The sequence below is a fragment of the Trachemys scripta genome, chromosome 11, assembly GCF_013100865.1.
Source record: "Trachemys scripta elegans isolate TJP31775 chromosome 11, CAS_Tse_1.0, whole genome shotgun sequence".
Taxonomy (NCBI): Eukaryota; Metazoa; Chordata; order Testudines; family Emydidae; genus Trachemys; species Trachemys scripta.
Genome location: NC_048308.1, coordinates 27,291,342 through 27,316,807, shown reverse-complemented (window position 1 = coordinate 27,316,807; position 25,466 = coordinate 27,291,342). Strand labels below are relative to the sequence as shown.

The window sequence follows — 25,466 nt, the reverse complement described above, 5'->3', positions numbered from 1 at the left end:
ACTTAGGATGGAAGAATCCCATGCACTGCTACAGACTAGGGACCGAATGGCTAGGTAGCAGTTCTGCAGAAAAGGACCTAGGGATCACAGTGGACGAGAAGCTGGATATGAGTCAACAGTGTGCTCTTGTTGCCAAGAAGGCTAACGGCATTTTGGGCTATATAAGTAGGGGCATTGCCAGCAGATCGAGGAACGTGATCGTTCCCCTTTATTCAACATTGGTGAGGCCTTATCTGGAGTGCTGTGTCCAGTTTTGGGCCCTACATTACAAGAAGGATGTGGAAAAATTGGAAAGAGTCCAGTGAAGGGCAACAAAAATGATTAGGGGTCTGGAGCACCTGACTTATGAGGAGAGGCTGAGGGAACTGGGATTGTTTAGTCTCCAGAAGAGAAGAATGAGGGGGGATTTGATAGCTGCTTTCAACTACCTGAGGGGGGGTTCCAAAGAGGATGGAGCTCGGCTGTTCTCAGTGGTGGCAGACGACAGAACAAGGAGCAATGGTCTCAAGTTGCAGTGGGGGAGGTCTAGGTTGGATATTAGGAAACACTATTTCACTAGGAGAGTGGTGAAGCACTGGAATGCGTAACCTAGGGAGGTGGTGGTGTCTCCTTCCTTGGAGGTTTTTAAGGCCCGGCTTGACAAAGCCCTGGCTGGGATGATTTAGTTGGGAATTGGTCCTGCTTTGAGCAGGGTGTTGGACTATATGACGTCCTGAGGTTCCTTCCAACCCTGATATTCTATGATTCTATGATTGTGATGAGCCCTAATGAGGCCACACATGGAAACAGGGGCTAGGGATTCTTTCCTTATATCACTATGTTAAGGCTAGCAAGATCTTGGCATTGGATCGTCAGGACAGCATGTGCTGTATGCTCCCCAAGGGAACAAGTGAGAATGGATTTGGTTAGCAGCGTTATCTGACCCAATGGGGGGAGGGAGGGACTAAACTGCAGCTTGATAAGATCCATAGCAAGTTGCATCCCTCCCTACACACAGACAGGAATCAGGGCCTGCAGTGCACCCAGTCTGCAACACAGAACGTTTCTGGGCAATCTATGGAGCACAGCTGACCTGGAGTAGGCAGCCTGATTGGCTGCACCACCTGATTGGTTGGAAGAGTCAGCAGACTGGCTCTTAAGCCCAGCAGCAGCAGCTCAGTGGCTGCTCAAAACATCTGCCCGTGGCTGTGATAGTCCTTGCTTGTTTCCTGTCGTCCCACTCCAGGGAACCCAGTTCTGATCCTCAACTCTGTAATTTGGCCTCAGATGCCAGCTGTAACCCATAGGCATGATGCTGGGTCTAACCATTATACTGGACCACCCACATCCCAGTCATTGACATACAGCACAACCAAGGTGCCCAGGAGGAATTTTTCCTCTGAGATATGATGCCTTCAGAGCTAGTGCTGCTATGTAATGACCCTCCCTCAAAGTGCACAAAATTCACAATCTAGCCCCAAATTCCTCCTGTTAAATGTAACTTTAGAAGGTGGCCAACACATCAAAAAACACGCAGTACTTGTGAATCAAATGGGGAATTTGCTCTGTGCTTTGGCCATGCAAAACCCTTTCCCTAAGAATAAAATCAGCCCTACTGTGACACTGTCCGACTTGTGGACAATCCCAAATGAGAGAGTAATCTGAGGATATGTCCTCACTTCCCCCCCCCCCCAAATTAAGCTAACTAAAGTTAAAACAGCACTGAAGACCCAGCAATTCGGCTCCTAACTTAGATTAGTAGCTTGAGTTCAACCCCCAGCTTCCCTATAGGCTTCAATTCAAGCTGCTAACATAAGTTAAAAGCTGAATTGCTGTTTCTTCACTGCTATTTTAACCTGAGTTAGTTTATGCAAGTTAGCCAACGAGTTAAGAACACACCTTTTTATTTGCCATGAAGACTTATCCTGGGAAACAAATGACCCTGCTCAACCATTTCTTCCCAGAAAAGTACACACAAAGCTTTGAATAAGTTGTTATGTCTTATTTTAAATGAGGGGGTGGATAAATGAACTATCATCCAAAGCTACATCTAAATTGCTGTCTGGAAGTTTGCTGTCTTCTGCAGTAACCAGTGTACAAGAGCTCTTACAATGGTAACCAATGTATCCCATAGATGCCTGCAGCATCTCAGAAAAAGCTGCTTAATAAAAATCCAGCAGCCGATAATATTTTACATTCTCAAAGGGCTTTTCAACCTTATGACTCCCAAAGTGCTTTACAAAAAAGCATTTTCATACACCAACACTGGGTCACAGAGGGGAGACTACCAACCCACTGGAGAATAGAAACAGTGTGTGTTGAGGGGCAGGGATGGGAAATTTTGGCCAACCACCCAGGGGAGAGCCCCTAGTCATACAAGAAATGCAATGGAAGCTTAAGTGTCCACATGAAGCAGTTAAAACCTGTTTTTAAAGTCTTATCTAAAAGACCTTCACACATTAAACTGCATTTTCAGTGTATTTGCCTCAGAAATATGATGGGCTGAGTTAGCCCTGCTGAAATCCGAGCCTAGTTCTAGGGACGCTCGATATTTCCAAGGCCAAAGGCAAACTTCACAACTCAGGTTCAATGTGTTAAGGCCAGGTGAGCTGACACAGCATCAGGAGAATGTTGTGGGAAGGCATCCAGCTTTGTATTGGGACACAAAGTGCTGGAAACTTGGTGGCAACATCACTGCTGAGGATGGACCCTATTATTGGGTACAGGAATGAAGACCAGCTATGTAATTCTCCCCGTACGGCAAAACTGTAAAAAAAGACACTTCTGGTATGGAGTAGGATATCTCTGGAAGCTGGGCCACTGAGTTGCTCATAGGCATGCTGGGCCACATTGATTAAGGGACCTCATGGATTGAAGCTGCAAGTTACTAATATATAATGGATTATTTACTGGTTAATCACAGTAATGGAGTTGTAGCCAATGGTCTTTAACCCAGAGACTTGTATCAGATTTTGCACCTTCTTTAGGTGGCATTCAGGAACCACACAGTGACATGCTGTCAATTACAGTACCTTGACAATGGATATGAATTTCTGTATATCATTGCCAATTCCGTTTGTTAAAACATTTTTTAAGATGCTATTTTCTCCTAAGACTTGAGCAATAGCTGTAATTATATTACCCAAACATCTCTCCACTCTATTGCAGAAGATAACATTACTTTACAGTTCATGCTGGATTGACATATGTCACATTTCAACATTTTATGCAGTGCGTAATTTCTCCTGGGTCTATTCTTTAAGTAAAGCTTCTCCAGAGGCCTGCTCCTCAGTTCAAAACAAACCGTTATACAATTCCCAAAGAAAAGCCTACATCTGTTTTACTAAATCATTCAGGGCCATTTAATACTCATTCAGTGTTGGGAGATAAGCCATCTTTCACTAATCACAAGAGGAAAGAATTAGTAATGTTAACAGAAGTAGCTTGTTTATTAAATAACCCTCTTCAAAACATTAAAAATATTTCACTTATATGTTTTTAAGATCAATTAAGCTTCTATCGTTCTCTAATATAACCAGAAATGAAAACAAGCCTAGAAATGATATTGGTGCTTTCATCAGCTGTTCCTTTTTATTCAGTGTATAATTTCATATAAGGCTAGCATATTATTGAGCTTTTCAATTGTCTCCTAAAAGCATTTTTCTCCATTCTATCATTATTAATGCTATTACAGAAAAAGCTCCTTTGTTTGGAAAACAATCAATTACACTGGCTAATATACCACACATACAAACCAGTCTGGATTTTCCTTTTAATGTCCAGAATCAGAATGATTACACTGAAGTAGCTTTAGTTATATAAACACTCACAAGCTTAAGAGCAAGCCTCTGTATTTTCTTACTCACCAAGTATATGTAAATAAATATGTTCTGATGAGCATACAACTCACATGCATTATGACAAACATAATAAAATAAAAATTGAAGATCTCTTTACCCTAGCAGTTCTAGTATGTAATTATAAACATCAAAGTGATGGAAAAATAGTTAAGTATTATCAAACTGCTTAGAGGAAATTATTATTATGAATCATTTTATTTGAAAAGATACCAATGAAATGTTATTTAAATGAAAGGTGAATTAACATTTAGAAATATTTTTAAAATACAAATACTGAGAAAATCAGCATTTTTTTTTTTTTGCTACCTAGCTGTTATACAGTATACTGAGAAAAAACGTATCTCAGTATACTACTGCAAAGCCATTACATAGCAAAACATTTTTTTGCAATGAACCATTTATTTTGTTAATGAAACATATACCTGAGTCTGCCTTCTGCTCACTCACAAACACTGTACATTATAAAATCTTCATTTTTTGCAATAATGAAAATTAACCTTCTCCAGAGACTAAATCTCAGGAACGAGATTCTGACAAAATAATATTTTAAAACAAGATACTTAAACATAAATGGATAAAATTTTGGAATCTATAATCAGGCAACACTCCCATATACTTTAATGGGAGTGTTGTCGGAGTGAATAAATACTACGGCCCTGGTTCCACAAACTCCAAGGTACATAACTTTAAACACATGAATAGTGTGATAGAGTGAAATCCTGTCCCCATGGAAGTCAATGGGAATTTTGCTAGGACTTCACCCAGAGCTTTCAAAGATACTACTCTTACGTTTAAAGGCAAGCATATGCATGTTTGTAGGATCAGGGATGCATGTAAGAAATTAGGGCCAAATCCTGCTCCTGTTAATGAACGTAAGTGGCCCTACTACTTCCAATAGGACCTTTTGGTGTGTAAGGCAAGGAGCATTTAGCAGGTTTCCTATGACTCAGTCAATGGCAAATGGATACTTAAATTATCCATTTTGATAACGGAAACACATTTTGCTCACATTTTGATAACAAACATTTAAAAATAAATATGAGCTTTTGAACATATTTGTCTGTAACAGAGACTTTTTTTGTAAGTAGTAGAACCTGTGTATGTTGAACTATACATCTATAAAAAGATCCGAATCCTTAGCTGGTGTAAATCGTCAAAGCTCCATTAAAATCAGTGGAACTATGATCCGGCCCCAGATATTTTAATGCATCTAGAATTGTACTTTAATAATAATCAACTTTGTCTCTCTATAATATTAGAATATTTATGAATATAAAACCAAAAAAGGAAGTGACATGAGTTAACAAGTAGAAAATGAAAGACAGCATTATTCAGGGAAAATCTTAACTGAAATACATTTTTCACTCTTTTTTAATACCAACCTCAAATAATTTGCTAAAGGAAATAATCAGTGGGGCTGTAAAAAATATTCCTAAAAACTTCCAGCCTTGTGTAGTTTCTTAGCATCCACATTTGAAAAGGGCTACCATTACAAGTCTCCACAGTGGGACCATGGGTGCCATCCTCTATTTTGCTTATTGTCAGACACGACTGGGTGATTATATGAAGAAAGGTGTGGGTCTGCGTGACAGAAAAATTGTAAAAGCAAATATAAAGACAGCAAAAACAAATAAAAGAAAATTAGTAAACTGTTCTATTATGCATCTATAACAGTACATCAGGGAAATTATGATAAGGTGATACTCTCAAGTCTAGCTGCATCTGTGAGCACCGTTCTATTGCTGGAGGATATTCTTAAAACTTGGATAGTTTTAACCCACACACAAATGTGCACAATCACAAGTTTAGGATCTGATCTTTCATGAAGCTCTGGGTCAGTAGACCCTTCCAATGGGACTTTTCTTGATCTCAGGAACCTGTCCACACAGAGCTCCATGCAGGAGCAAGGACTTGGTACAAGTGAACTGGGAGCAATTACCATGAGGCGCAAATAATAGAACAGATAATAGAACTTGACAGTGCTGGACAAGGGGCTTGAAGAGACCACTGCTCACTACACTTATTTCACTTGTTCTCTCTCCCCCAACTCACATCTGTTTGTTTTATCCACCTGTTGTCTCATCATATGTTAAGACTGGGGTAAAGATTTTTTTTTTATTGCATGTGTATCCAGTGCCTAGCACAGTGGGTCCTTGATCCCTGATAGCTACTGAAATGTAAATAATAAATACTATAATGAATAATATGTGCATATGTTCCACATAAAAATGTTAGATGAGAAGAATTTGACTACTAGCCATAATTTCAATTCCTGGCCCCTATATTTCAATACAGAATCATAGTAAATTGAGATGGGAAAGAGCTATTATGGCATCAAGTCCATCCCCAGATAAAAACGCAGGAGGCAGCATATTATGGAATACTTGCAGGACACAGTACAAAGCTCTTTATCTGGTACTTTGTATTAAATTACTGTAAACATTGGCATTGATCCTCCATCATGATATTATGAAAAATATACATTTCCCCATAATTTACCATTTCAGTGGTGCTCAACAAGGAGCTAGATAGAGATGCTATTCTATTTAATGAATGCACTGAATATTTATTTCCTTCTGCCTCATGCTAACATTTGTTGTCCCTCTATAACAAACTCATGAGGCTGTCTTCCAGCAGAGTTCCTATTTCAGGGATTTGCTAATCAATATAACAGTGATCCCACTCAAACTGAGTCCAGGTTTGATGTGTTTTGCAAAGCTGGAGGTAGGATGTTCACACACTGGAGAGTTCAGAGAACCCTGCCTCCTTCTCAAGCAGCTAACTGGCTTTGCTGCTTTCAGCTACCAACCTAATGTTTGCTAGACTGCTCCCAGCTCCTGTCATCCTGGTGTGGGGAAAGGTGCAATCCTTTCCTCCACAGACTCACAATAAACTCTGGGGAGGTAGATTCTCTGTTTTGACTACAATCAGGCAAAGCTCAGTGGCTTTTACTAAATTTCACTTCTATTTCCTGTCCTGTGTTAATCTAAAATTCAAAACTCAAGTGCTATGAGGGGAACCACGTGTGGGAACATTCTGCGATCCTAAACTTATGAGTTGCAGATTGTTGGATGGATGAACAAGTTTGTGCAGCTTACATAGAAGACAGGTATCCTTTTTTGGAACAAACAAGAGAATTTAACTTTTACTGGGAGGAAAATGTTCATGAATAGCTCCTATAAATATATAAAAGTTGCACCTTAAATCTACAGAACAATAGCCTGCTGGAAACCCGTATAGAGTTTTGTGTATGAAGAGTTTAAACAGCTGCTTTACATTTTTTGTCACTTGAAATAATATTGAGTAGAATATAGTAAAGCAGCTTTTTAATGTCATGAACATTGTATACATCTGTACAGTATGTTGGGAGAGTCAACATATAGACTTTATACAGGCTCTGGAATGTAATTGCAGGTTATTTTTTAAAATTAGTTTGATATTAATAGAAAGTACTATCATTAAAAACAAAGTGCAGTACTCACAGAAATTACAGCTAGTCCTGATTGAGACCTTTCTTTGAAGTTATATTTCATATAACCCCAACAAAATGTTACTTAGTATTTTATGTATAACTCATTGCAGCCATCCCAATTGTTCTTCCAAAGTAAAAAATTAAAACATGAGGAGGCCACAAAGAAAATTCAAGAACAAATGTCCTTATAATGTCACTTTGAGGAACCAGACTGAACATCAATTTTTGTTTATTATGTATCATTGCTTCATGTTCATATCCCTCTCATCTGTCTACTTCTCTAGTAAAGGAAAAGCAGTGTTACATAGACAAATTAATGAAAAGATTTAATAATCTCAATGTATTGCATGTTTATATGTACATACTATATATTAAGCAGATTCAACAGGAAGTACATATACAGTGATGCATTATTTTAATGGACAGACCAATGTATTTGATTTTCTCAGACAAGCAGGGTCAGAGCTGGCAGCTGGTGTACAGGGCCGGCTCCAGGCACCAGCCCAGCAAGCAGGTGCTTGGGGCGGCCAACGGAGAGGGGCAGCACGTCCGGCTCTTCGGCGGCGGATCCCCGAGTCCCTCTTGGAGCGAAGGACCAGCCGCAGAATTGTCACTGAAAACTGAAGCGGCGGCGGTAGAGCAGATCGCGATCGTGGCTTTTTTTTTTTTTTTTCTGCTTGGGGCGGCAAAAACCCTGGAGCCGGCCCTGCTGGTATAAATCAGCATAGCTCCATTGTCTTCAAAAGAGCTATGTTAACTTATGCCAGACGAGTGTCTTCTCCTATTGTTTTCCTTTCAGTTAAATGTGTCCTTTTAAAAATATAAGAAGGATGTGCAAAATCTGGGTTTTCTTTCCTTTCAAAAAATGCACGGGTCCTTTTAGATCAATTGTCATCAGATTGCAATTTACTGAAAGATCTGATTTATGGGCCAGATCCTCAAGCTGGTATAAGTTAGTATGGCTTCATTGATTTCAGTTTATGGACCCCATAAATTTACAAAAAGTGTCAGATCAGCAAAAGCTATATATTTTTTTTAAATGATGCACACTGGTAAATGTGAAGTTAATGACACATCACTGCATGTTAAGTCAGTCATGATTGCAAAGGCTTATCAGACTATTCAGTCAATATAAGAATAGTTGCTCAAATTAATTGGAAAGATATGCTTCTATATTTCTCCACTATCACTCTATGTTGTATTGTGGGGGAAATGTATTGTTTTAGAACAGCATGTGCTTGCTCTTGCAATGCAAGCTTTGCTACTGACTTCTATAGGCATCAAGCCCTAACTGGGGTTTTGTTTAGCAAAGTCAGTTATGGTTTCCAAAGGACAGAATTACTGCATTTGATTGGAAAGAAGCAGACTTGATATATAAATCTACTTCTCATGTTCCAATAATCAACCAAATTCTGTTCTCTGACTAAATTCTACTAGGTGCCCTGGATGCTTATGTGAGGGAACAATTTGACTCCGTATACAGGAACTTGTGTGTACATCTTCCATCAACAACAGATTTTGAAGATGTACCCGAGTTATCAGTCTCTCTAAAAACTAATGCATTCCACATAAAACATTTACACATATAGGTACTGCACACTGAGCAACTGAAAAAGTTAAGATCTATCATCTTGAAATACAGTCTACTGAAAGATACTAAGTAAAGGTCACTTTTGTACCACACTACTACAAGGAGAGGGAGATACTAAACTAGAATTTATCACAGGAACTGCAAGCGTTAGTATACTTACCTCAAAACTATATTCCCATTTACCTACATACTGACGGAAGCACAGAAATATGAAAGAAACAATGACTCAGGAAAAACAAGTCTTTTTGTAAATCCCTCATCTTTCCAATAGGTTTATACAATGCTTACCCAACAGGTTTATACTATACTAATGTTAGGTGATGCAAATTTACCACAAAAATCTTGAAACTTTTTATTCATGCACTATATATAAATGATAATTATATACATAGTTATTATTTTCAGAAAGTATGACAGGTTTATAATAGATAAAGGTTTACAATTTTTTCTTGTACATATTTCCTTATATTATAAGTGATACCAGACACATTAGAGCCGTCTGGATTTTTGGATAGAAATGCCATTGTGTTTGCCAGTTATATGAGCACAGGCACAGAGGTGTTTCATGTGATTTTCATATGTATTTCATGGGCCTGAATGCTACTGTAATATAAATATTATATAATAATTCAAACCAGGAATGCTGGAAGCTCTTGAAGATTGTGAGAAGTTCAGATACTACACTAATGTGGGAAAGAGAGAGAAAGAAAGAAGTTATGACAGGGGTCGGCAACCGCTGTGGGAAGCAGTGCGGGCCAAGGGATGTGCTGGCCGTGGCTTCCTGCCTCCCCCATTGGCCTGGGACAGCGAACTGCGGCCAGTGGGAGCCACGATTGGCCGAACCTGCCAATGTGGCAGGTAAACAAATTGGCCTGACCCGCCAGGGTGCTTACCCTGGCGAGTTGCGTGCCAAAGATTGCCGACCCCTGCGTTATGGGGTTTGGCTTGACTCTTCAAGCCACAATATAAGGTGAAGCATTGGAGCTGGCTTCAAATACAGCATGATAAAACAAAGCAAGAGAGATATCTATTTAAATCTATCACCATTTTAACATTTATTAGATTATGTATTGTAGCCTAAATTTTATAGGATTGCCCAAAGGAAAACTGGGAAATTCTATTTTGTCTCAACCTAATCATATAGCAGGTTGGTGAGGTTGCCCTTGTAATTAAATAGTCAGATTTCAAAGGGGAAGGAGTACAATAATCTTAATGTGCTATTTGAGAAAGGGAAATAACAGCATTAAGAAACAATTAGGAAAAATAATGGATTAAAAAAAAAATCATAAAATGAGTTTCCTGCCAAGCTTGAATTCACAGAACAAATAAACAAAAGTATACTTCATGAAGAAATTAGAAATTAAGTAGATGGCCCTGCCCAGCATAGCCTTCTTGGAGAATAACTTTTTCAAGTGGTGGTTTGAAGCTGCAGGTTTACTGCCTTTTTGTTTTCAGTGGCCTCAAACTCCCCTAATTTGGAATGTTGCGCTCTTAAAATTGAACTGTGTCCCTATGATCAATTATGCAGGTAAAGATTTTTTTTTTTAACCTCCAAAAAAAAGATTTAATGTTGGACTTTTGTTTGGTTTTTGTAGAAAACATTTCTATATGAGCTGCTTTTGCCCATAAAGATGCCAACCGGGATAAGCAAAGTGATGATGCTCAGTGAGAATGACTTGCTGGGAAACGGCACACAGCCTAAATAAAAAAGGTTGTGTTCATGTGCATGTGCATGCAGTTGTCAGAATTCCCAGTCCCAACCTGTAGCAGCCTGCATGTTATGGCCACTAGTAGTGTCCATGATATTTCCATGCATACATTTTTATGAGCAGTACATGCATGCGATTCATGGCCCCCCTGTCTATAATCCCATTCTGCTCCACCGTGCTGTCTCCCTCTTCACTCTTCTAATGAATGGGCCATGATGACGCTTGTCCCTAGCCCAGACAGTGTCTAGTCTACACTCTCACTGGAACCATGCCAGTTCTGAAGAAGTGAGTTTTTTTACCCACGAAAGCTGTTAGTCTTTAAGGTGCCACCGAACTCCTTGTTGTTTTTGTGGCTACAGACTAACATGGCTACCCCCTGATACTTGATGCCAGTTCTGTGTTTTTCACTGCCATGAGGATTTCATTTCAAGCAGAAGAGGGCTATAATAAACATTACAATTGTTTCACAATAGGGGATGGAAACATCTTTGGACAAACAAAATGCCACCTGGGGTGGATGGTCTGTGAGTGCAATCACTCACTCAGTCTTCCAGTAGGTTATTTGTTTCTTTTGATCCTGTCTGGAAGCTGATGTGTTTCTTTTTTCCTTTCAGTGAATGCAAAGAAAAAACAAGATGCCTCCATTTTTTTTTGAGGGTAGAGATAAGAAAGGGCCTTTTTCAATCACCTCTGACTATTCATTTAATTATATGACATGAAAATAATCTTTGTAACTGCAGAAGTAACCCCATATGTTAGCGTTACAGTGATCACTGGGGTACTGGTACTACAGCATGCTTCCAGACTACAACATTTAGGGCTCATGGTCTTTTTGCTGTGATGACAGTTCTCAGGGGAAAAAACCTCTGTCCACTGGCTAATATTTGATGGATCTTCAGTCATGATTACCTTTGGTCTGCTTTGTAAGATAGCATTTAAACTCAGATTTACTTGTCTTTTCTCCTCAAAAGGTGTGCATACGAGGTCAAGTACTGCAACCTGTGTATGAGATGCTGTGACACTTCCACCAAGTCAGCATCCATTATTATTGATCACTTTAAGCTACTGCATTTTGCTAGGCTCTAATACATGCTATAAAACATTGTAATTGACCCCACTCAATGGCTTGGCTGAAGTGATGTGATAAACCAACCTGTAGCAGTTTCTTGGTAGCCTGCCAGTTGAATCGTAACCTTGAAGACAGACTTGTTAGCTGCTAAAGCTTATAGGGCCAGATTTTTAAAAGAATTGGGAAGCTTTTAGAATTCCCAATAGGCATCTATCTGCATCTTAGATGCCTATACACCTTTAAAACTCTGGCCCATAAGGACGAGATCTTCAGCTGGTGCAAGTCAGTCTTGGCTCGTTGCAGTCTATGGAGCGAGGCTGATTTACACTAGCTGAGGATCAGCTTCAAGGGTTCTAGCACCTTCTGGGTCACCTCTAAACACACACATGCCTGGCTCAAACAAAAGGATTATTCCCTAGGTCTAGCAGAAAAGAAAGGGTGGAAATGCCTTGATAGACTGGCTTAGTCAGTTACAATAAAGGATAAATACTGTAATTCCTAATTCAGGTCAATCCAACAGATGGTCATTTTACCTGGTCTGACTCTTCTAATCCATCCCTCTTTTAAAGGGCAATTGAGTATTGGCTTGTAGGTCCCACAGGCCAGGGTTCAGTCCCATCTCTTGTCTGTGATCAGATTTGGCAAACCACCAAAGTTCAGACTGGTGTCATTCAGTTAAAAAAAAATCCTAGTTTTGGCTCATCTCTAGAAGTCCAGTGGCCTACAGTATGATAAGGGTAATACATGGTGTGTGCATCCATCTGATATGCACCCAATAAGCAGGTCACATAAATAGAGGTGGAAGGAAGGTTTCTTAGGTTCTGGTCTTCAGAGAAGGACTTAAGCGATCAGAGGAAAGAAAATGTACAGAATTTGAGACGTGACCATGAAACACATGAAACTGCATGCCAGTGATCAGAGTAGCATAAAGAATAACTTTGCAAATGTCCAGGAGAAGTACTTCTTGAAGAGACACCATTGATGTTGCTTGTGCTCTTATAGAATGATCCCTCACTCCAGGAGGGGGAGGAAGATGTGACAACAGATAGAGTATGATACAGCGCAAGATCCATTTAGAAATCCTCTGAGGGGATGTAGCTTGATCTTGGACTCATTCAGCTACAGACTGAATGACTTTCTGATTAGCTTTGTCCTTTCCAGATGACAAGCTAAGAGTCATCGCACGTTGAGGTAATAAAGTCTCCTTTCTTCTTCAGATGCATGTGGTTTCAGAAAAGAAAAAAAAACAAACACAGGTAAGTGGATTGACTGGTTCAGCTGAAAGTCCAAAACAACTTTGTGCGTGAACTCAGGATGTAAATGTAATGAGACTTTGGCTTTATAGAATATGGTGCAAGGTGGATCTGCCATCAGTGCTCTGAGCTCACCTACCCCTCTGGCTGAAGTGACAGCCACAAGCCATGAAACCTTACTGGTGGAAAAGAACTGATTAGTCCTCTCCAGAATCTAATACTTAGGGGCTGAGCGAAAATAGAATATTCACAAGAAGATGGGTGGTATGCACTGACTGCTGCCAGGTGAACCTGTAAAGAGCTGATGGAGACATCAGTCATTCTGATGCATAGAAGATAGTCTAAAATAAGATGCTGATATCTGCTGACTCTAAGGATACAAGTTTTTGTTGCATCCAGATGGAAAAATGCTTCCATTTGGTCAAATAGCATTTCCTGGTTAAATCTTTTCTTCTACTAGTAAGGAACATGAAGATCTGAACACTGGAGGTTCCAATCCAGGACATGATTGGTAAGAAGGAAGTGAAGAGACATGATCTGTCCTGTCCACTCTTTATCCCTTGGTTTGGAGGCACAAGGAGAGTGAGGGAGCATGCATGGACCAACGGATACTGCTTTCAAAAATTATCTGACTCCAGACACATGGAGTGCATCTGTACACCCAAAGTGGAACACAGATGAGGACCAGCACTCAAAGAAGAAAGTATTTTATAAATAAATATATCAAATTAATTCCTGCTTTGTCCGCCCCAATCCGAGAGGTCAGTAGTGTCCAACCTTTTCAGCCCTAGGGCCAAACATTATTTTGGAAAGGTCAAGGGGCCACAATCAGTACTTTAAAAAAAGATTCTCAACCCTGTTGTGCTTCCTTTGCACTACTCAGGTGCAGATGGTGTATGGTTTTTATGGGTCTGTCTCCAGCTTCCCATAAACTTCTCTAACTTGGGCTTGGGTAGAGAAATAGGGAGCCATAATTTGTTATTAGTCTCAGCTTCTCTTCCTTTTCCCCTCTTCTGGGTTTCCCTGGGTATATATGTGGGAGAGGGCAGCCACTGTTCACTATGTAGTCCCCTAGGATCAGGCAGTCAGTCCAGCTTCTATCTGCTCTTCCTGGGGTTCCCGCAGCCCAGCAGGTAGGGCAGCAATAGAGCTAATCTCTCTTCCCTCTTCTACAGCACAAGAGAGGACCAGTAAGAGAACTGCTAAGGGGCTGCGATAGGGACCACAGCTCATGACACTTACAGCTAACACCAAAGCTGTCCCTGGAGCTGCACCCTGAAGATGGTGCCCACTATTACTTCCCAGAGGAATGGGGCTGATTCAAACACTTCCGACTAACAGCCACAGTGTGGGGCTAAGGGAACACATTTTCAGTTCATATAATCAAATTCACATTTCCTTGTTAACACGGTTGCCCTCGGGGTGACAATTTAAAACCTTGAGGGCAACGAGAGGCCCCTAAACACAGGCTGGTCATCACTGTGATAGATGCTGAGTACCATGGCTCAAACCTTGCCAGAGCCTGAAGTCCTGACTCCTGCTCACTTCTTACTCAGGCACAAGTGAGCAGGGAAGGTTACTGAGTAAGGACTAAAACAGGACTTCAATATGTGTCCTGCTGACTTCAATGGGAGTTGCAGGTGCTCAGTGCCTTTCCCAATCAGGGCTTTTTAAGCAAAATTCTACTTTAATCCCTTTAGGAGCTAACACCTCCTATCTTTAGTTCATGTCACCTTATGCACTTTAAAGAGTTTGGGAGTGAATTTAGGGCTCATGAAAGTGATGGTCTCGTAGTGCTGAAGTGACGGTCAGTGTTGTACAAGATAGCTCATACAGCTTGGCCAATGCACCTCACACCTGACCTGCAACACCCATGCTATGCCTTGTCCTCTGTCTCTCTTAAGCAAAAACTGTCTATTGTGTCACACTGTGTGGGGTGTCTTTGATTGTCACCTCGCTCCACTTTTTCATGTACACTCAGTGTAAAGTGGTCTTACTAAGGAGAGGCAATACATATGACAGTAGTAGAACTGAAGGGATGAAACAATTAGAAGTGCTGCGGAGCTGTATTTCAAAATATCAAGAGATGATATTGACACATGTAAGAAAAGCAATTTCTCTGTAACTTATTGTAATGCTATAATCCCAAAAACTAATTGTCTCTGGAGCTAAATTAAAAATGTTTAACAGTGTATTTAACAGTGATTCAAGCACCCACTCAAGCTATTCTCTCATTTTTAATTTTGGGCAGAGTAGTCTGTTTCGAGCTAATTTAAATCTTTGCCTCTCAATTATGATGTGAAAAATAATGCCTCTTCTACATTATTGTGGATAATTCTACCATTTCCATCTAGTAATGGACCAATATCATTGTCCTGATTCTTTTTGTTCCCAATATATTTTTAAAAAACACTCTCTTATTGCCCTTGGCTCTGCTTCCTACAGCTTTCTCCATTATCAATTTTCTACAATTCCTAACTTCTGATTTATATTCATTACTATCAGCTTCCCCTTTCTTCCAGTATAGTCAACCCCAAGCAGTGTAGTCAACCTCAAACACTCAAAAATCATGAGTCAGGATGCAAAAAACCATGAGTGCCATAAAAACCATGAGATGTATAGGTTCTTTTTATTTCTGAATCTTTAGGGTGCCCTCACTTCACAATTTCATGCTTTTCTTGGCATCCATAATGGCTAGAAACTTACTTTTGAAAAAAAACAAAATCTGAGATTCTCATGCCAACTCTTGATTCCAGCAGGTTGGGCTTTAACCACCACAACCACAGCCACTAACTAGCCATCTATAATCTGTTAAGTGAATGCAACCAATGGATTTGAAAGGGCCATGACCTCAAGGAGCAGTGCGATTTCTGCTCTGGAGTCTTTGTCAGTCTCTAACTTAAAAAGTCCTTCTGTACCAGAAATGAAAAACAGATCTTCTAGGAGTGAATCAGGAGCTTTATCTTCAGAGAGGCCAATGTAAGGCTTTTGATGGGAATCAGAGGAATCCTCCAGCACTGTCAGGTAACAGTCACTTGGTGAACCTCATTCCTTCCTTCTCACCTGCCTTCAAACTCAGGTAAAGCTGCAGAGTGATTTAGGGAGGTGGATGATTTAGACCAGTGGTTCTCAAACTTTTGTACTGGTGATCCCTTTCACATAGCAAGCCTCTGAGTGCAACCCCCCTTATAAATTAAAAACACTTTTTTATAGATTTAACACCATTATAAATGCTGGCTGCAAAATGGGGTTTGGGGTGGAGGCTGACAGCTCACGACCTCCCCCAGGTAATAACCTTGCAACCCCCTGAAGGGTCCTGACCCCCAGTTTGAGAAACCCGATTCAGACATTGTGGGCTTTAGAGAAGTCATTTTAATGAGCTAAGCAGTGGTTTAGTGTTGATGGTGCCAAAAACTGGGATTTAGACACAGGCAGATAGAGAATCCACAGTGCCAAACTCTGTCTCCCATTCTGTGAATGACTGATTATAAGTGTAAATCTTCCCACAGACATGGAGATGCCCATTGTAGCTAAATTTGCACTGGTCTGCTGGGGGAGGGGGAAGGGTAGGATTCCAGGAGTGATGTGTGGTGCTTGCATGGCATAGAGCTCACCTCTCCTTAGGACCTCTTTGCACAGACAGGGAGACTGAGGGGAAGATCCACTGTTACATGGGACAGCAAAGGCTACTGAAGCAGCATGGGTGCAGCAACAACCCAAGACGACTCTGGAGCGGCCCTGTGCCCTAGGAGAAGGCTTCTCTTCACCACCATGGAAAAGAGCAGTGGGCAGCCGAGTACTACAACCCACTCATCATTGGTCTACGGGGGGACGAGGCGTAGCAATATTGATTTACTAGTACAATTTAGCAGTATTCTGGATGAGAAAGTCTGACCTAGTGGTAGGTTATGGTGAGTTGAGGTTTCAAGAAGTTTGATAGAAGCATCCAAGGCATATAATCATTGCTGCAGGCTTTTGATCTGTTCTTCAGTAGATGATCTGCTGGGTACAAGGTGTTGAGCACCAGAGGAGTTCATGATGAAACTCCAGTGTCTCACAAGACTTGGCTCAGCCTCTTGGCTCCAGCATGTGGGTTGGCCAATCATTTCAAAGTATTTATCAAAGACCTATAACAGAATATAATAGCTATATGATCTTACTGAGTGAGACCAACACAAAAATGGGCAACTCCGATATTCCCTGTCTGGGAATATTGTTCAACTCTCCAACCTTTTAAGGCTTCTTCAACACCTTTTACATCATCTTCAAGGACTAGGAGGCTGCCCACTCTAGGTATGAAACACTCTGCCCAGAAGCTGACATCAAAGCATGTTTGCCTTTAGTCTAAGACCTTGCAAAAATTGATTGTGCTTCTCTCTGAGGGATGTCTTGCAGTCACATTCTGGAGCTGCTGAATACCAACATGCAGAAAGAAAAATAGAGAGAGAAAACCAGACAGCAAGTTGACAGTTACCCACAAGGCATTTTATTGGGGTAAGGTTACATTGAGAAAAAAATGAAGAATTAGAACAGTGATTTACAATGTTCCCCCCAAAATGTGGAAACTGTGCCCCAGAGAGGAAGGGGAAGAGGAAGAGTTGAATGAAAAAAAGTTTCTGCACATGCAGACTAAGACAGTTTCTCAGCCATCTGTGGATAAAATGGTGCAGATGCGCGAAGTTGTAGCTGACAGTTATGCTTCTTTAGCAAGCAGTCAAACTCTTGAGCTGGGTCTGAAAGGCTCCTAATCACACACAGTACACGTACATCCAAGAATTGGGGCCTAATATGTAATACTTCCCTGAAGTATTTTATTGATGTTCTACAGGAGACAGAGAGACGTATGTTCTCCACCGAGCTATGTTTAGATAGCAATTTATCCTCAACGATTTATATGTTAAGCCTAAAAGGCCATACCCTTTTCTTATAGCATTACACACAAACAAATAATAGATACTGCAGACAGCCATACATGTAGATTTTTGGCTACAGTTTTTATCCAATATTCTAATATTGGGATTTGGAAAATGTGTAGTAAGGAAGTTTCTCAAAGCATTAAAGTACCCACCATATGATGATAGAAACATAACTCCCAATATTCATGAAATAATAGACCTTTGACTCAGGACATAATGCCCACCATAGTTGCCTTTTTCCAGCTTGTAGCACAAAATCATGCACTATTGCTTAATAATATTTCTTTAACAAACACATGGAATACAACATGTAGTACTAGGGAGCCCAATCCTGCCCACAGATATCTAGACTGGGGAGAGACTATTCAATTTAAAATGTAGCAAAACCTGCTCCCATAAGGCATAGAGGAGATTGAGAAGAAAACTACGTCCAGAATTGCAAAGAATCGCATAACCGGACAGATATTGCAATGTCTTCTATAAAATAGAGTCCATGAAACAAATTATATTAAAAATTATATTTCTCTATTTAATGTAACTGATTGTGTTTTACATGTAAAAACAGATGGCAAAACAAAGCAGTTTTCACAGAGTTCTCATATAAAACTGATCATGAAGCATGGTGAATATTTCTTTTTTATTAGCGCCATCTAATGGTTGATTTTGTTTTTATAAGTAGTTTATAAATTCTTCCATTATGGACCTTTTATGTTAAATCCTTTTAAAAGAAAAAGAGAGCATTTTTAAAAGCAATTAATGGCATTTTCTGTAGCATGAAAGTTATAGATAGAGAATGAGCTAGAAAATTTATTTATATATCATTAATAGAATCAAAATAGTATTCCAAAGAATTGTATAGGGTGTTATAAATCCAATATTTTTCTAGCCTTACTCCAAAAAAAAATCCAATTTGGCACTTGTTAAAGCTGAGAAGAAAGTCACAGGCAATGCTCCCTTGACTCTAGCTAATCAGATTAAGAACCAGATTCTGATCTCAGATCTGCAGAAATGTATCACTCAGTAACCTATTCAATCAGCTACTGCTGGTTATTCATATACTAGTAGGATGATCAGGATTGGAGCCATTGTCTTTGTGGAAGCTTATTTTAGGCCAAAGTATTTGGGAGGGGAGTTTCCATATTTATTAGCAAAAAATGCCTCTCTGAGTTTGATTTGGGGAATAAAATATTTTCTCTGAAATAAAATCTATTTACAAAAGAGAAGTGAGGTGACGGAGGATAGATTTAGAAACTTCCGTGGCACACTGGATTATCAATATGAATGCTAGGCACTATGGGTACCTCACCGAAATCAATGGGAGTTTTGCCATTGACTTCAATCGGGTCAAGATTTTATAATATGGGTAATACGCTCTCAATCGATGTTGTTCAGATATGAATGAGAAATTCTGAGAATGAGAACATACTAAAAGTAAGTTCCAGGAAATACACAAATGCCTGGCTACTAAATAGGGGATATGGTCCAATCTTATTCTTTTACATCAAATTGGTACTTATCTGGATCTGAGATGCATGCTGGCCTACTGGCTTCACCCTCATTCCCCTTTCTAGAGTGCTTCTATTTATTGCATAGCATGCACAAGAGTCCAGAGTCCCCTGGCACACATTCTCTGCTGCTTCAGACTTGGTTACACGCAGCACACACCCAGCAGCGAGCAGGTTTAGGACCTTGCACAACCATATAAAGGACCTGAAGTTTGGATCCAATTAATACACATTAATTTGTTAGCCTCTGGCCTTGGATAATTTAAATTGCCTTCAAGAATCCACTAAAGATCCAGCCTGGTTGGAGTTAAAATATATGCACAGATTGCAAACACATTTTTTCAATACACCAGTTGGCTTGGATTAACTAGGTCTGACTGCTTATGTACATGAAAAAGAAAACACATAAAATGATAAAATAGGTCACTGTGAGCATCAGGAAGTTATATCAGAAAATTCCCCAGAGGTTTTGCTCTTCCTAGCTTCAGATTCATTAATGGACAGAGATCTCCTTTTTAAAAATAACACAATTAAAGTTAATGACAGAAAGTCTGTTTTACCATTTGAGTTGTGTCTCAGATAGGCCTGAAATACCTCAATCCAAAAGTCTGAAAAACTGACATTTAAAGTAAAGTGATTAATGTCACTGTACTTTAAAACTAAGAACCATGCACATCAGTGGACACGGGTTAATACTGCTGTGATTTGAATAATACTGATACAAAGTGCTTGCTATAAGAATGACAACACTGGCCAGACCTGATAAAATCAGCATCAATGATGAAAGAGCATCAGCACAGCACAAACCTTTAATTGGTGGGCCTAACCATGATGGCTTGTCTAGCATCTTATTCTGTTTTTCCCCTTGCTAATAATTCTCTTTTGTCAGTGAAGGAGTGAACATCTAGTATATCCCTACACTCCTCCTCTCCTGCAGGCTGCACTGAATATAGTCAAAAAGGGGCCCTGATACTAAGTGGAAGACAGCGGGACATAGCTCTAACCAAAACCTAGCAAAGATAATAAAAGCATCATCCAGGGGGAATCATTGCAGAACAACATGAGGCTGAGCATACTATGTCTACAGTGCTTTTATGCCCGTCCTCCTAGGGCATTTAGGACAAGAATCACCATAAAGCACTTAAACACTGAGGCCACAAGCTAGCACCAGGCTGCTCTCTTGAGTCTGTTACCCATTTATAAATAGCTGTAAAGGAAATCATCATCCACTTGGATATATCAATTAATATAACTAAGGTGGAGTTACTTTGGGTCATCACATCTTGGGTCTCAGATATTATCCATGTCACCTCAGTGCGTGAACATCCTCCAAAATGTAGCTAAATAGTTATCTGATTAGAGATCTTTAAATCTTGCTTATATGAATAAAATGATTCCCTCCTAATGAGGGGATAGCGGGTTTACTTTCTGTTGTTATACTATCGAGTATATTTATGACATCAAAAGCCTATGTAAGTTAGACCTCAGCCAAGATCTGTTCTATAGTAATTTTTCTTGTTATTGCTTTAATTGTATGCATTGGACGGCCTATATAGTCTTTGCATGCTGCCTTCTATGGTCATGGATTAGAAATTTTTTTTGTAGAAGAAAATTAAATGCACACTTTCTGGCGAATTTCACTCTGCAAAACTGAAATTTGCTATTACTTTTTTAAGAACCTCCCCCTGGAAAGATCTTTAGTAAACTTGCGCACTGATCCTCCAAGATTCTCTGCACAGGCAGACCTCTAGATCTGTGTGAAGTAGGCTTAGCACTTGGCTGTTTTTTTATGGATTTGCCTGAAAAATAATTTAATCTGCCTTTTTTTTAACCTGGATAAATTGTTAAAAGTTTCTGTGTCCACCTAAAGATGCTAAGATGTTGCCATTAAAAATAAACTGCTGGAAATAGAAAAAGCGAACAGCAAATACAAATTCAAGAAATAGATTCATTGGATTTTCTTTACGTATACAGTTCCAAAACATTCACATTCAGGTATATAATTAAAACACAGAACAATACAGTTTGGGGAAAAAATAATCTCTGTGACAGACATAAACCAGCTTGGAGAAACACGACCAAGGTAAGAAAATGATGTTATCAATTTTATCGGTGTGTGTTTCTGTATAGATACTATAAGTGTCTGCTCAAGGAGGAGAGGGGAGGGGAGGGGAGGGCTCGGGGTTGCAGAGCTGCCCTGTGGTTGGGGTTGTAGTGGGCTTGCCTTGTCGAGGGAGGATGCCAGTTATTTTGCATTTGAAAGATGGCAACCATAGTGTGAAGCCTCATTTACTTCAATGGGGCTCCACACAGACTCAGTGTTCTGCAGGACTTAGAGTTGGTCACAATTTGTCAAATTGCAACATTTCACAATTGAAAAAGAAAGGGAGAACTGTTAATGAAGTTTTCATGAGCCCCTTCATTTTTTGACTAATTATAAAACCGATCAACACTTTCTGAATTTGATAATATTTCTATCATGAATCAGGGCCTGCTGCTGAGCCTGGCACATGCCGCTGAACATTCTGATCAGCCAGACTCTCCGATTGGCTGGAGGGGCATCACCAGGACGGCTCTTAAGCCCAGCAGCAGCACTAGGCAAGTGGCTGCTCAACGGTTAGGTCTGCAACAGTGATTGCTTCTGTGACTGCCTTGTTTCCCACTTTCTTGCAGGCCTGCTCCTGCCCTACTCCCTTGGATGGGACTCGGACGCTTGGTTCGGACTCTTGGTCCCTGACTCTGAACCACTAGGCTTGACCATCTATGCTCTGGTTCACGCCAATTTCAAAACAAAACAAAATTTCGAAACAAATTTCAATCAATTTCTTTTTATTAACCAGCTCTATTTGCTGTTTTGTTAAAAGACAGGAACTATTCAGTAATAGATTAACACTGAGATCCAACCCAATTTACTCTATTTTGTATTGAAATAAAAACAGCATCACAAACTGTCCCTGAGTCACCAAACTTTTGAGAGCTGAGCTCCCCCTTCAGGGAAATGAAACCAAGCGAGTCTCGCTCCACTACAGCCTCACAATGTTTTAAAGATCTAGTCATCTTAATTTTGCTTCCCCACAGCTAGTGCTTCACACTCCCCCAAAGAGGACATGTCCCACGCTCTGGGAAGGTGTTAAATATTGCAAGTAGAGCACCGCAGATGTGGGGGAGCAATATGATCACAGAAGAGTTCTGGGTACGATTGGAGTTTTAGCAAGGAAATTGTTAAACACAGGCACTTCTAGCTTGCTGTGAAAGATTTAATAAGTTTATACTTAGAATAGTTCAGAATTTTTGCATTCGTTTCAGAGCAATAAACTTTACCAATTTTCACTTCAGTTTTACAAGTCTATGCACTATATCTTGCATATAATTTATAACAATTTCAGAGATGAGACTTTAGATTTTTAGTAAAATCTAAGACATTTTCTAATCTCAGTTACTCTATTGATGCAGTTCTCTATATACTGGTGTAACTAATAGCAGAATCTAGCTATAAAACTTTATTGTATTGCATATCTTCTGCTACATGAGAGTTAAAGCATTCTTGAAATATGGAATAAAAACTCAGAGCTTAACAGTTTTGGGAATGAGATGACATTGGAAACTGTAAATTGCTTGAAGTGCTGTGTAAATCTATTGCTTAACAGAGCAACTGATCCAAATATAAATGACCATTTACAATTTGCAGTCCCTTAAATTACACAGATGAGTGTTAGATTAACTCTTACAACAAGCAGCCGACATTTACAAAAGGTATACCAAACAGACTACGCTGGAAAAAATTAACACTAAGGACCTGATTGTGCAAGATATAGAGCTTCCTCAGCTCCCACTGGTTTGACGGTGCTCAGGACTTCGCAGAACTGAGCCCTTCAAAGTGTTTCATCCATATTATGGGTCTGATCCTGTGAGACATTCAGCACCTGTTCAACTCCAGCTGACTTCAATATGAATTGAAGATGCTCAGAATCTCTCAATCTGTTGCCTACAATGGGACTGCTCACAGTGTGTAAAGTTAAAGGTGTCATTTTGTTCAAGATCAGAGTCTTGTAGAGAAACCTGCATATCACAGTGTTTCTGTCATTAAAATTCATATCCCAGCATTTTCCATTTACGAGCTAGTAGAAAAACCTGTAAAATTTTCAAAATTTTACTGTGTTTTGAAATATTTAACATTTCAATGAAATTTTTTGAAAAATCAAAAAATTGCATCGTGTTCTATTAACCATAGAGAAATTAAAGTCAATTTTCATCTTATTTTTATTTTTGTGTGGTTTGGGATGAAAAATTGAAAACTGAAAACTTTTCAACCAGCTGTATTCCTTTAGCACTTTGCATCCCTGACCTGGCAGGACACCATCACATCACGATACAAGTCTGATAAAGTAAAGTCCTCCACCGCCAGCTATCACACTCACAAATTATCTTCTGTCACAAACAACTGACAAAAATATACTTATTGCATCCCTGCGTCAAACAATCCAACTGAAATTAAAATGAGTAACAATGGATATGAAACATTGGACCTGTATTTTTCTGCTCTAATTATTAAATAATTATATACCTCAGCATCATATTCCCAGAGCTGATTTCCTCTCATATGATGGCACTTCAACATGATCACAGGGCCATTGAGTCTAGAAACATCCAAGCATAAATCATCTGTGCGGATCTCTTTATCAGCAGTAAAAGAAAATACCTGAAAACATAAAATGATTAAAGTTATAGGGGATTAAAGACACATACCTATTTAAATGATTACTGACTTGTAACATCCCTCATTTTGATTTAAGTTAGTGACCTGCCAGCAGTTCCTTCTTCTACATTGAGAAAAATGTTGTACTGTGTTTCACAGAAGTTTACATAAGCTTCACAGTATGACTTTAAATGAATGTTTTATAACAGAAAATGAGTATAAAACCCTTATCCAGCAGAGACTTTCACATATGCTTAATTTTACACATTTTAAATCAAAAGGGACAATTCAGTGGGTACAGTTAAACAAGTTTGTAAGTCTTTAAAGTCTTTACTTTGAGAATACTACAAAAGGACAAAGTAATAATACATCATCCTATATATGGATATTTCAGAAAGCATTTCACAGGATGGTTTTTTTTTTAAAAAACACGGTTTAGATATTGACCCTATCATTTGAAGAATCAGGGTGTTCTTAGCCAAAACACTCAACTTCCCAATTTCCTGTACCAAGGATTATCATGTATGGTGTAGAGGGCTATATCTTGGAATAAGGAATATGGGGGTAATTTGATAAAATTATGGTTGAAGAACAGGAAAACAATGGGTCACCATCAACAAAACTATTTCAAGCTAGGTTTTCAGTACCTGCATTAGAGGAAGTGCTGTTTTACAACATCTTGAATAAATGATAGCGAAATCAATATATACAACTTTTTAGATCATAATAAAACAGTAGAAGCAGTAACTGAATAAAACCTTTACTATATGAAGTCTTACACAGCGTATCTCTACTTTTTTGCTCATTTAACTGTGGACATCTTCAGGTAGGAACAAACAAAAGGCTCAATGTTTTGACTTTATGATTATTAACTCTTGTGCCTGAGCAAATATGTAAAACAAACCGTGCCTATACTGGCAACATTTACCCTAATTATTTTCACAGTCACATTTTAATACACAAGTAATGATCTCAAGCAGTTCACTTCAATAGTTAAGATATGGGGTGAGATTCTGTTGCTGCACCTCTAAGGGATTGTGTACATGCTGACTTAGTGCATGACAGGCCGGGGTGTGAATCTACGGTGCTCTAGCCTGCTGTGCACTAACTGGCCAGGCAGACCCTGTTATCATATGCAGGAGTTCTGTAGCGTGCTTTGATGTACTGCTGTTTCAAGCAAAATATTGTGAATACCACATTGAGTAGTACAGTAACTCCTCACTTAACGTTGTAGTTATGTTCCTGAAAAATGTGACTTTAAGTGAAACGATGTTAAGCGAATCCTATTTTCCCATAAGAATTAATGTAAAGGAGGGGTTAGGTTCCAGGGAATTTTTTTTCAGACACACACACATTATATACACACACACATACATATACATATACATATATATATATATACACACATACACACAC

At 39.4% G+C, this 25,466-nt stretch overlaps 1 protein-coding gene across 2 annotated transcripts in view; it reads right to left on the bottom strand.

The window, feature by feature from the left end:
• Window positions 1-25,466, bottom strand: part of GALNT13 (polypeptide N-acetylgalactosaminyltransferase 13) — a 342,638-nt gene that overhangs the window by 5,192 nt on the left and 311,980 nt on the right. For both annotated transcript variants that reach the window (XM_034785889.1, XM_034785888.1), the window contains one exon: window positions 23,919-24,053. In XM_034785889.1, coding sequence (XP_034641780.1) covers window positions 23,919-24,053 — 135 coding nt within the window. The remainder of the gene's footprint in view (window positions 1-23,918; window positions 24,054-25,466) is intronic.